The 12,731-nt window shown below is 34.2% G+C and overlaps 1 protein-coding gene across 24 annotated transcripts in view; it reads left to right on the top strand.

Moving 5' to 3' along the window:
* BCAS3 (BCAS3 microtubule associated cell migration factor) overlaps positions 1-12,731 on the top strand; it is a 576,498-nt gene that overhangs the window by 159,491 nt on the left and 404,276 nt on the right. For all 24 annotated transcript variants that reach the window (XM_023652948.2, XM_070227541.1, XM_023652945.2 and 21 more), the window contains one exon: positions 7,314-7,397. In XM_023652948.2, the coding sequence (XP_023508716.1) occupies positions 7,314-7,397 (84 nt within the window). The remainder of the gene's footprint in view (positions 1-7,313; positions 7,398-12,731) is intronic.

Raw genomic sequence — 12,731 nt, 5'->3', positions numbered from 1 at the left:
GACATCCAAGGAGAAACTGTATAAATTGTCTCTTGGCTCTTGTAGATGTATTCTCACATGTGGTGAACTACCATTTAGAATTGTAGGTGTGATACAAATAGTTATATATTGTTTTCTAGGAGAAAGCACGCCCATCATAGATGCATAGCCTGGATCTGTGCCGCTTGTCTTGCCTTTGTAGAGATATGTGTCAGTAATATCTAGTGTTACATACAAAGACCAGAAAGTGTTGTGGCATTCACAAAGAGTTTGCTAATCAGATGGTTGTACCATCCTTGGGAAGAAATATTTCCAGATAAATGTCTTTCAATAGTATTTACAGAAGAGCTACTATTTATTAACAGTTGATATTGATAAAATACTTTTATCTAATTTGTAATCCATATTCCAGTTTTGTCAAGTAAGCACATCATGTCATTTGTAGAAATTTTTTTCCTGGAGTGGAGGGTCCGGTCTAGGATCAGACATGATGTTTTGTTGGATTGTCCCTTTAGTCTCTTTTCATAGAGAACATTATACAGTCTTCCTTAGTCTTTTATAACATCGATAATTTTGTAGAATACAACCCCCTACCACTACCCCCTACTCTTTTTTTTTTTAATAGGATGATTTTTGAGTTTTTTGATGTTTTCTCTGGATTATATTCAGGTTACATATTTCTGGCTGGAACACTACACGAGAATTGTTCTGTATGTCTCACGACATCACATCTGGAGGCACACGATATACGTCTGTCCTTTATTGGTGATGCTAATTTTGTGAAGGTCTTGTCCAATTTCTGTACTGAATAATCACTGTTTCTTTCCCCGTTAACTAATACGTAATTTGAAAAGACGATACGTATATCATCAACCTTTAAGCCTAGTTTTAGCATCCGTTGCTGATTCTTTCCTGAACCAATCTATGCGGTGAGGATTACAAAATAATGATCTTCCACCTTCACCCTCTACTATTACTTGGCTTGCTATTATAATCAAGAACTTCCCCTTCTCTCCTTTTCTGTATCTTCATTTTTGATATGGACTTATGGATTTCTGTTTTTTCAATGGCCTTTAATTTTTTTCTCTCTTGAATTATTTTGGTTTTCAAATTGTCCCAGAGTTGATCAATGAGAGCGCCTCTAGCCTGGTTCTTGTGACACTGTGACATGCCTTCATCAAATTTTTTTTAACTATTTCCTTACTTGCTATCATAATGTATGTCCCTTGTTTTGCATAGGAGACCCTGCTATTGGCATATTTACTTTATTTGTTCAATCCTATAATACAAAAAGTAATTGCAGAATTGCTTGCTCATACCGCTACAAAAAATCAAACCAAATAAAAAGAGCTCAGGTTTTTCTTGCAATTCTCTCCCCTCCCATCTATGTCTAAAACTGAAGGTATGCAGTCAAATACTGTATTCATATGTTATTTTGATTAGTTTATTGCTCTCTTTCTGCCTCCCCATATTGTTGTTGAAGTTTTCATTTGATACATAATTGTGTACATTTGTTTTTATATTTGTTTTATTTTTATGCGTATATATTTCATTATGTTATATATATTTATATTTCCCTTTATTTTCCAAAAGATAATATATATGCTATTTTATACATTGCTTTTTTCACTTACCAATGTTTCCTGGAAATTAGTCCATGATAGAGTTTTTTACTACAGAAACTTTTGATTTATCTTTAATTTTGATGAACTGAGATGCAAATGTAATTTTCTAATGAGTCTAAGTTTTAAACAAAAATTTCTAAGTTAGTTATGTTTATGTAAAAATGCTAAGTCAGTTTTAGTTGAACTGAAAAAGTAATAGTATTCCTTATTTTCACATATTTATCCTTGATTATTTTAATTGCCTGAAGCAGCGTAGAGATGATAGTATTTCCAAGATAATGTCTTTTTTTGCACATGCGGCAGGAGGCAGCAAAGGGATAATTTTCTTAACTCTTTGAATGTGTATTTGTGAATGAATGAATGAATGAGAGAGTAAGTGAGATTATTTTTATTAGCTAAAATGATCACTTTTCAAACTCCCTATTTTCCCCTATGTGAAACTACATTTGTTGATCACCTGCCATTTGGAAAATTCCTCATCACTGACCTTTATATCTGTTTAAGCAACCATTCAGTGTGGCAGTTTCTCTCATATTGGACTTTTACGGATATTTTATTATAACATATTATTATTGCTTTGAAGGATTGTTGTTTTAAAATTTTATTTTTAATTTGATTTTTTTATTGAAGTTATGATATTTTAAAACATTTTGAAATTTCACTTGTACATATTACACCCCTTTGTGCTCATCCCCCAACCCCTTCCCCCTGGTAACCACTAAATTGTTCTCGTTGTCCATGTGTTTGTTTATCTTCCACATATGAGTGAAATCATGTGGTGTTTGTCTTTCTCTGTCTGGCTTATTTCGCTTAACATAATACCTTCAAAGTCCATCCATGTTGTTGCAAATGGGACGATTTTGTCTTTTTTAATGGCTGAGTAGTGTTCCATTGTATATACATACCACATCTTCTTTATCCATTCATCAATTGATGGGCACTTGAGTTGCTTCCATGACTTGGCTATTGTGAATAATGCTGCAGTGAACATAGAGGTGCATACATCTCTTCAAATTGTTGATTTCAAATTCTTTGGAAAGATACCCAGTAGTGGGATAGCTGGGTCATATGGTATTTCCATTTTTAGTTTTTTGAGAAATCTCCATACTGTTTTCCATAGTGGCTGCATCAGTTTGCATTCCCACCAGCAGTGTATGAGGGTTCCCTTTTCTCCACAACCTCTCCAACATTTGTTATTTTTTTGTCTTGGTTATTATAGCCATTCTAATGGGTGTAAGGTGATATCTTAGTGTAGTTTTGATTTGCATTTCCGTGATGATTAGTGATGTTGAGCATCTTTTCATGTGCCTATTGGCCATCTGTATATATTCTTTGATGTCTGTTCATATCCTCTGTCCATTGTTTGATCAGGTTGTTTATTTTTTTCTTGTTGAGTTGTGTGAGTTCTTTATAAATATTATGGAGATTAACCCGTTGTCATATATATGATTTGCAAATATTTTCTCCCAATTGGTGGGTTGTCTTTTCATTTTGATCCTGGTTTCCCTTGCCTTGTAGAAGCTCTAACCTGGTAAAGAGGGATTGTTTTTTAATACAATGTTAGTGATGAAAAAAATTTTGATTCTAGAATTAAAAAATCAAAGATTTACATATTAATTTTTATGAAATGGCCTTGTTTTAAATTATATAAAGCATTTTTAAAAATTTTTATTTTTTTTTAAATTGCGGTAACATTGGATTATAACATTATATAGCTTTCGGATGTACATCATAATATATTTTGAATTCTGTCTAGATTACGTGATGTTCAACACCCAAAAACTAATTATAGTCCATCTGCTCACATGCCCTCCCCCGCTTCTCCCATGGTAACCTCCAATCCATTCTCCATTGCTATATGTTTGTTTGTTGTCGTTTTTATCTTCTACTTATGAGTGAGATCGTATGGTATTTGACTTTCTCCCTCTGACTTATTTCACTCAGCATAATACCCTCAGGGTCCATCCATGTTGTCACACATGGCCGGATTTCATCCTTTCTTATGGCTGAGTAGTATTCCATTGTGTATAAATACCACATCTTCTTTATCCATTTGTCCCTTGATGGGCACCTAGGTTGCCTCCAAGTCTTGGCTATTGTGTATAATGCTGCAGTGAACATAGGGGTGCAGGTATCTTTATGCCTTTACATTATCAAGTTCTTTGGATAAATGCCCAGCAGTAGGATAGCTGGATCATATGGTAGATCTATTCTTAATTTTCTGAGGATACTCCATACTGCTTTCCATAGTGGCTGCACCAGTCTGCACTCCCACTAGCAGTGTACAAGGGTTCCCATCTCTCCACGTCCTCTCCAACGTTTATTGTTTCCTGTCTTGTCGATTATAGCCATTCTGACCGGAGTGAGGTGATACCTCATTGTAGTTTTGATTTGCATTTCCCTGAGAGCTAATGATGTTGAGCATCTTTTCATATGCCTGTTGGCCATCCGTATATCTTCTTTGGAGAAATCTCTGTTGAGATCTTTTGCCCATTTTTTAATTGAGTTGTTGGTTTTTTTGTTGTTGAGCTGTATGAGTTCTTTGTATATTTGGGATATTAACCCCTTATCTGATATATGGTTTGCAAATATCTTCTCCCAATTGTTAGGTTGTCTTTTTGTTTTATTGATGGTTTCCTTTGCTGTGCAGAAGCTTTTTAGTTTGATGTAGTCCCATTTGTTCATTTTTTCTTTTGTTTCCCTTACCTGGTCAGACATGGTACTTGAAAATATGCTGCTAAGACCGATGTCAAAGAGCGTACTGCCTATGTTTTCTTGTAGAAGTTTCATGGTTTCGGGTCTTACATCCAAGTCTTTAATCCATTTTGAGTTGATTTTTCTGCATGGTGTAAGGGAATGGTCTACTTTCATTCTTTTGCATGTGGCTGTCCAGTTCTCCCACCATCATTTATTGAAGAGACTCTCCTTTCTCCATCGTATGCTTTTGGCTCCCTTGTCGAGTATTAGCTGTCCATAAATGTGTGGGTTTATTTCTGGGCTCTCGATTCTGTTCCATTGATCTGTGTGTCTGTTTTTGTGCCAGTACCATGCTGGTTTGGTTACTATGGCTTTGTAGTATATTTTGAAATCAGAGAGTGTGATACCTCCAGCTTTGTTCTTTTTTCTCAGGAATCCTTTGGCTATTCGGGGTCTTTTGTTGTTCCATATAAATTTTAGGATTCTTTGTTCTATTTCTGTGAAAAATGTTGTTGGACCTTTGATAGGGATTGCGTTGAATCTATAGACTGCTTTAGGAAGTATGGACATTTTAACGATGTTAATTCTTCCAATCCAAGAGCACGGAATATCTTTCCATTTCTTTGTGTCTTCTTCGATCTCTTTCAACAGTGTTTTATTGTTTTCAGTGTACAGATCTTTCACCTCTTTGGTTAAGTTTATTCTTAGGTCTTTTATTCTTTTCTGTTGCACCTGTAAATGGGATTGTATTCTTAATTTCTCTTTCTGCTACTTTGTTGTTAGTGTATAGAAACGCAACCGATTTTTGTACGTTTATTTTGTATCCCACGACTTGACTGTGTTCCTTTATTGTTTCTAAAAGTTTTTTAGTGGATTCTTTAGGGTTTTCTAGACATAAAATCATGTCATCTGCAAAGAGTGACAGTTTCACTTCTTCTTTTCCAATGTGGATCCCTTTTATTTCTTTTTCTTGCCTGATTGCTCTGGCTAGGACTTCCAATACTATGTTAAATAGGAGTGGTGACAGTGGACATCCTTGTCTGGTTCCTGTTCTTAAAGGGATAGCTTTCAGTTTTTCTCTGTTGAGAATGATATTTGCTGTGGGTTTGTCATATATGGCCTTTATTATGTTGAGGTAGTTTCCTTCTATACCTTATTGATTTAGAGTTTTTATCATAAATGGATGCTGTATCTTGTCAGATGTCTTCTCTGCATCTATTAAGATGATCGTGTGAATTTTATTGTTCATTTTGTCAATGTGGTGTATCACATTGATAGATTTGCAGATGTTGAACCATCCCTGCATCCCTGGAATGAAACCCATTTGATCATGATGTATGATCTTTTTAATGTATTGTTGTATTTGATTTGCTAGTATTTTGTTGAAGATTTTTGCATCAATGTTCATCAGTAATATGGGCCTGTAATTTTCTTTTTTTGTGTTGTCCTTGTCTGGTTTTGGTATCAGGATAATATTGGCTTTGTAGAATGAGTTAGGAAGCCTCCCCTCCTCTTCAATTTTTTGGAAGAGTTTGAGGATGGGTATTCAGTCTTCTTTGAATATTTGGTAGAATTCACCAGGAAAGCCATCTGGTCCTGGTCTTTTATTTTTTGGGAGATTTTTGATTGCTGTTTCGATCTCCCTACTAATAATTGGTCTATTCAAATTTTCTACTTCTTCTTGGTCCAGTTTTGGAAGGTTGTATGTTTCTAAGAATTTTTCCATTTCTTCCAGATTATCCAATTTTTGGCGTATAGCTTTTCATAGTATTCTCTTATCTTTTGTATTTCTGAGGTGTCTGTTGTAATCTCTCCTCTTTCATTTCTGATTTTATTTATTTGAGCCTTCTCTCTTTTTTTCTTATTGAGTCTAGCTAAGGGTTTGTCAATTTTGTTTATCTTTTCAGAGTCAGCTCTTGGTTTCATTAATTTTTTCTATTGTTTTTTTAGTCTCTATTTCATTTATTTCTGCTCTGGTTTTTATTATTTCCTTCCTTCTGCTGATTTTGGAGTTTGTTTGTTGTTCTTTTTCCAGTACCTTTAGATGTGCTTTTAGATTGTCTATTTGGGATTTTTCTTCTTTGTTGAGGTAGGCCTGAATTGCTATAAACCTCTCTCTTAGAACCATAAAGCATTTTTTAAAAATGTTTTGGGATAGATTCTTTCTGAATTCTGTAGACTTTTAATAATTTACATCACAATGTGGAGCTGTTCTAATACTCTACTGTCATTTTGTCTTAAAAATTTTAAATGTAAAAATCTGGCTAATGGTTTTTTTTTCTTTTTACTAAAGTTAGGAAGTGTAGGAGCAGTGGAGAATTTAATCCTGGTTTATTGCTCAGTACATGAGAGACTCATGCATGTCAAACTAGTGATTCACTTTGAAAATTGACAGGGTGATTTATTTATGTCAGGCATGAGTAAGGACATATCTTTTTCCGTCTAATGGTAAAACTAGTAAGCCCTCTGAAGTGGACGGCTACTATGTGTGTCAGTTGATTTATGCATAATTTGCATCACTTTTCCACTGACACAACTGAAAATGGAAATATGGCAAATTCTTTTGTGTATTTTGTTTGTTTGTTTCCTTTTACAATCTTTATGTAGGAATTAAGAAGACAAAACCTCCAATTTGCTAGCATGTTAAATATTTAATGTTAGGAAGTCATGTCTAAATCCTTTGATTATGTTTTTAAAATTTATTTGTGGAAAGGCTGCCAGATCCCAAATCCTACCGTTTCAGAGTTTATGAATTCTTAAAGACTATTCATCTTGTAATTAAAAATCCTATTTGAGCATGAAACTGCCTGAGTGGCACCAGTAGATTATAAAAAGGGGTAAAAGTGTCTCAGCAGGGCTTTTAGCTGTTTGTCTGAAATACACTAATGCAAACATTCCCACCTACCACCCTCATTATGTGTGGTAAATAACCTCTATCCTAATAGCCTGTAGAGTTAAACAGTTTAATAGAAATGACTTTCTGGTTTCTCTTCCTTTCTCTTTTTTTTCCAGTTGATTCGATGTCATCAGTCCCGTGGTGGAGCCTGTGGAGACAACATTCAGTCTTATACTGCCACAGTCATTAGTGCGGCTAAAGTGAGTATCCGGCAGTCTCTGCGAGTTGTGATCATGTGCAGTAATTATCAAGTTTCTCTCCTGAAGTGTATTGAGATTGTACCTTCCCCTTTCATTCACAAATGTGGAATAAACTTAAGAAGTCAGAATTATTTTGTCACTCATGAGAATTGGCAACTACGTGATTAGGTATTTAATCTCTTAAGACTATAAATAATACTTTATTTTCTATTGTAATGATTATAGGGTTTGTATTTATCCAATTCTAAATATTTAAGTCTTTTAGTGAGATTAAAGTCTGTTATCTAGTTAATACCACTTTTGAAAGAAGCTTTACATGTTTTAGATAATGACTTCTGGATTCTTTTTCTGTGATTTGCATCATTCTACCTATTCTGACATCCCTTTGCATCTTTGAACATTTATGAATCTTCTTGATGCAAAAAGAATATTATTCCTTAAGAAAACTTGAGTCAAACCCCTGGCACATTCAAAGATTCTTTCATGTCACAGGGCTGCCCCCTGCATCTTTGTCAAATGAGTTCTTTTTGCGTGTGTGAGAGGGTTAATTTTGATGATGGCTGGTAAACTTTATGCTGATTATAAGGTATTCTTATAATCACTATCCTTTTGAATTGTGAAGGATACAACAAAACAATTCTAATAATAGGGATGACATAGTGAATTTAAATGACAGCATGTAATAGAAAGCACAACTATTCAGAAAAGAACAACGAGTTTAAAGCAAACCACAGGGAGAGAATCAAAGGTCACACTGTTTTATGTAAAACAAATACAAAAATACTTCAAGATTGATCACAAATGCTTACATGATGTGCTTTAGAATGGGTTGTTTGCTTTGATGAGAGAAGCGTCACATATTTTTTGCTCAACGGAAATACTGCATGTCTTTATGCTTATGGCACTATATATTTTAGATTTCAGAATCTTTATAAAAATTACTTGTTTGTCCATTGTGTATGCAAAAATTATGATGGTTATTTCAGTGAGGAGAAAGCTGAGACATAGTAATTAGGCAGTATCAGTGTTATTGTTCAGTCAGTTTATGATAGATCCACAAAATATATCAACGAGATCTACTTCTTGAGTATTAGCTTCCTTTTAGACTTATCTGTGTTAAACACTTTCCTCAGGGTAGCTCATTCTATTACCATTTTGAATAATTTTCAGATATGTGCTGGAGGAAAACTTTCAGCTCTTCTTTGCTATAATTATGTGTGTGTGTGTTTGCATAAAAGGAAAGTGACCTGCTTCATTCGGTAACTGTTTAGCTGTTCTCACTGTTAGCTGAGAGAAAGTGGGCATGCTGGGATGAGACTAGACTTACTGTGTTTTGAAAAGAACAAATCCGAACTCCTCACTTTTCTGTACCCCAGTATTGGGAACTATGGGGAATATACTCGTCTTTCACATTTAGACTCTAAGAAATTATGTTGATGACAACACCTTAATCCAGTCAATTTCTATTAGGCCATTGGTCACCAGTGGAATTTGGTGTAATTGAAATTCGTTGTTAGCTCTGGCAATATGTAAAATTCTGCCATTAACTCTCGAATAAAGTAGTTTGTGTTTAATTTTTGTTTAATTGTTTTTGCCTGATTATAATGCTGATTCATGTTCTTGCTTATAAATTTATGAAATGAAGGAAAAAATATAACCCTGAGTATAAAAGTCACCCATTTCTTGATAGTTTTAACACGTTAAATCCAATCATATATTGTACCCTGCTCTTTTAACTCATACTTAGTTTAAATGTCATGAAATGTTTTTCAAAATACTTTTCTTATGTTTATATAGTGCTTATCTGTGTCCTTATGGACTCCTGAATTAGAAAGCATGAATGTTTTGAGATTTCTTTTAAAATACTATCATTATTTTCCTAAAATCCTACCAGAAATAGAACGATCCTTCATCTCACTTCCAGAGGGTGGATATTTTATATAGGAAAGATTGGAAAGTTGGGATGCTTTTCCTCCCCAAATGATAATTTCTCCTATGAGTTCTTGGATATTAGAAACTTTGTGGGTAAATTAGCCTTTTGAAGTATATAGCAGTTCCAGTTTTCCACAGTAAGTACATCAAAATGACTTCTCTAATTAAGTAATATAATTATGAATATATTCTTTTGTCTTTGTTACTATTGCATTATGGATTATACCCCTATTAGTGTTTCCCCTTGTGAAAATTCATCATGATGTACACATAATTCCTGTACTTCGCTGTATAAGGGGTATAAAAGTTTACTAAGAAGAGAAAAATCTAACAAAGGTATCTTCAGACCTAGAAACCTTCTCCAGAGAATTCTATCTAACATTTAAGAATAAACAAGGGCAATATTATAAAGATTCTTCCATAGAATAAAAAAGAGTCAGACTATGCGTCATCTTGTTTTATGGTGCAAAATCACCTTGATACTGAAACTTGATAAGAGCATTCTGAAAAAGGAAAACTATAGTCCTGTCTTACTCATGAACATAAATGTGAAAAATCCTGAACAAAATAATAGTAGAAAAAAATTAAACAATATATAGTAGGGATAATGTATCACAATCCAGTTGGGATATTTCCACAGTATGGCTGGTTTATTATTCAAAGCCAATGAGTGTAATTTGCCCCATTAACAGAATAAAAGAGAAGAATAATATGATTATCTCAATATATGCACAAAAAGGGCTTGATAAAATTGAACATTTATGCATTGATAAAATCTTTTAGTAAATTGTCATAGTTTCTGGTTCTCTAGAATTTCGTCTTTCTCAAATTACCTAACAGTTTAAACACAGTAAACTTAATTACTTTAAAATCTGTTTCTGATAACTTCAATATCTGGCTCCTGTGTTTTTGTTGTTTGTTGTTTCTACTGCTTCTCATTTATGGTGTCTTGACTTCCTGTTTGCCAGAATTTATTTAAAAAATCTTTAGAGACCATTTTGACTTTGACATTATACCAGAGTTCTAGGGCACTGTCAATCTTGGAGCATTTTAATCCAATGTCAGGGATTGAGATTACTTAAATTATTTAAATAAAGCTCACCTGAAATAGCTGTGAGAGCCTGATTACTACAGGTTCACTCTTACTTCTGTTGTCTCTCCCTTTATGTTCCAGCCCAAAGGGAAAGTCACCAGGTAGGCCCACTTGAACATGACCACCTAGTTCCACAAGTCTACCAGAAGCACCACTCAGGCTCTTAGAAGCCCTCTCTAGAATCATCAAATGTATCTAGGCCTAAATACCTAGCTCATGTGTCCGGATTTTCTTATTCTCTTGGATTTGGACATAGTAACTCTTTACTATCTTAATAAATATTCAATACCTTCAGGCAGAGTTTAAAAAAAATTCTCCCAAGTTTTCCTACTTATTTTCATTGATATGATTCATCTGATTTTCCCATCCTGTCATTATTGAAAATAGAAAATAAAATTTCTTTTTTTCTTTTCTTTTTTTTTTTTTTTTGAGGAAGATTAGCCCTGAGTTAACTACTGCCAATCCTCCTCTTTTTGCTGAGGAAGACTGGCCCTGAGCTAACATCCATGCCCATCTTCCTCCACTTTATATGTGGGACGCCTACCACAGCATGGCTTTTGCCAAGCGGTGCCATGTCGGCACCCAGGATCCGAACCAACAAACCCCAGGCCACCGAGAAGCGGGACATGGGCACTTAACCGCTGCGCCACTGGGCTGGCTCCTGAAAATAAAATTTCTTATTATTTCTGACCATTTTATCATTTCTAGATAATATACTTTTTGAGATATGGCATAGAAAGTATTTAAAAAGACATGTAGTATGTGTTCCTTAAGAAAATACTAATCTTAGGGCTAGCCCCTGTGGCCTAGTAGTTAAGTTTGGTGCACTCTGCTTTGGCACCCTGGGTTCAGTTCTGGTATGGACCTACACTACTTGTCAGCGGCCATGATGTGGTGACAGTTTGCATACAGAAGGAGGAAAATTGGCAACAGATGTTAGCTCAGGGTGAGTCGTCCTCAGCAAAAAAAGAAAAAAGAAAGAAAGTACTAATCTTAAAAATAAATTCACTTTCATTTCATTGTTAAATCACTTTCTCTGAAAGAGTAATCATTAATATTTTTCTCTCTCTGATGACAGCTTCTTATGTGGCTTCATAGAGGTTAACCACTTTGTTATATAGAAGATTAATTATTAAATTTTTAATTCTTTTTTTACCTCACCATACAATTGTTGGTACAAATATATTATTTGTACACGTACTTGGATCTCTTAGAGAAAATAATCTTTTTTAGAATTTCTGGATTTTCAAATAGCACTTAAAATTAAACTTTTATCCTTTTGGATTTTTCCCTTTGATTTTCCAAGTAATTTGTTTGGCTTTCCTTGAAAAGAATATAATAGTGATGAATTCTCTGTGGTAGTGATAAAGGAAAAGTTTAACATAGAAATTGTTCAAATTGGATTATTTCGATACATTTATAAAGTCTTGGTCCATATTTTATAGTTACCTTATAACTGTCCTATTTGATTTTTCCTTTTAATGTGTTTTCACCCCAGTGTGGTAAATTGATTTAATAAAAATGCCTCTGTTTTCTCTTGTTATCTGATAACTTCTTAATGACAACTAACAGCTTTTGTGGGAGCAGCACCATTAGCACTAATGGATGGGGAGGACAACTGATATGGCATGAGAAAGGTTAAAGATGACTAGTGACCCTTTGGCAAATCTGTGTGCAATAGAACAGAATAAGTACCATGCTCATTTGAATTTTTGGTCATGATGGATTATCAGACACATTCCTTATAGTCTCTGTTCAGCTTTCTTATAGATACAGGTTAGTAATGTGAATGCTCCTGTTAAGATTAGTTGAGAATATAATGAACTTTTTAATTTAGAAATCTCAGATTGTGAGGACAGTCAGTCTAATTTGACATCTCTGTTTGTCCAAATAGATTTTTTATTCCTAATTTTTGCTTAGCATTCATTCTTTTTTCTATGTATTTGAGGAAATCGTCAGGTATGTATGTACCCTTTCTACTAAAATCTAGTGAAAAGACTAATTACCGTGAGCTGATTTAGGTATCTAAATATGGTATGTGAAAACTATTAAATAACACATACTTTGCTTTGGGACACCAGTGCTCATCAGTATATTTGATTATGACATGGAAACAAATTTCTCCTAGAAGCAAAGGTCTTCACTAATGCAGAAAACTTCTAGTACTCCTCTTACCCCCTGCATTAGACCTTATTTTGAAAGTTACAAGTACAGATTTGATGACTGTTAAATTTTGGGTTTAGATTTTTGTCCACTCATAAGATGACCCCACTGGTAGCCTTAAGGTTTTTTTAGGAGAAATATTACTA

The sequence above is a fragment of the Equus caballus genome, chromosome 11 (genome assembly GCF_041296265.1).
Source record: "Equus caballus isolate H_3958 breed thoroughbred chromosome 11, TB-T2T, whole genome shotgun sequence".
Lineage (NCBI taxonomy): Eukaryota > Metazoa > Chordata > Mammalia > Perissodactyla > Equidae > Equus > Equus caballus.
This window is presented reverse-complemented; position numbering and strand designations above follow the sequence as displayed.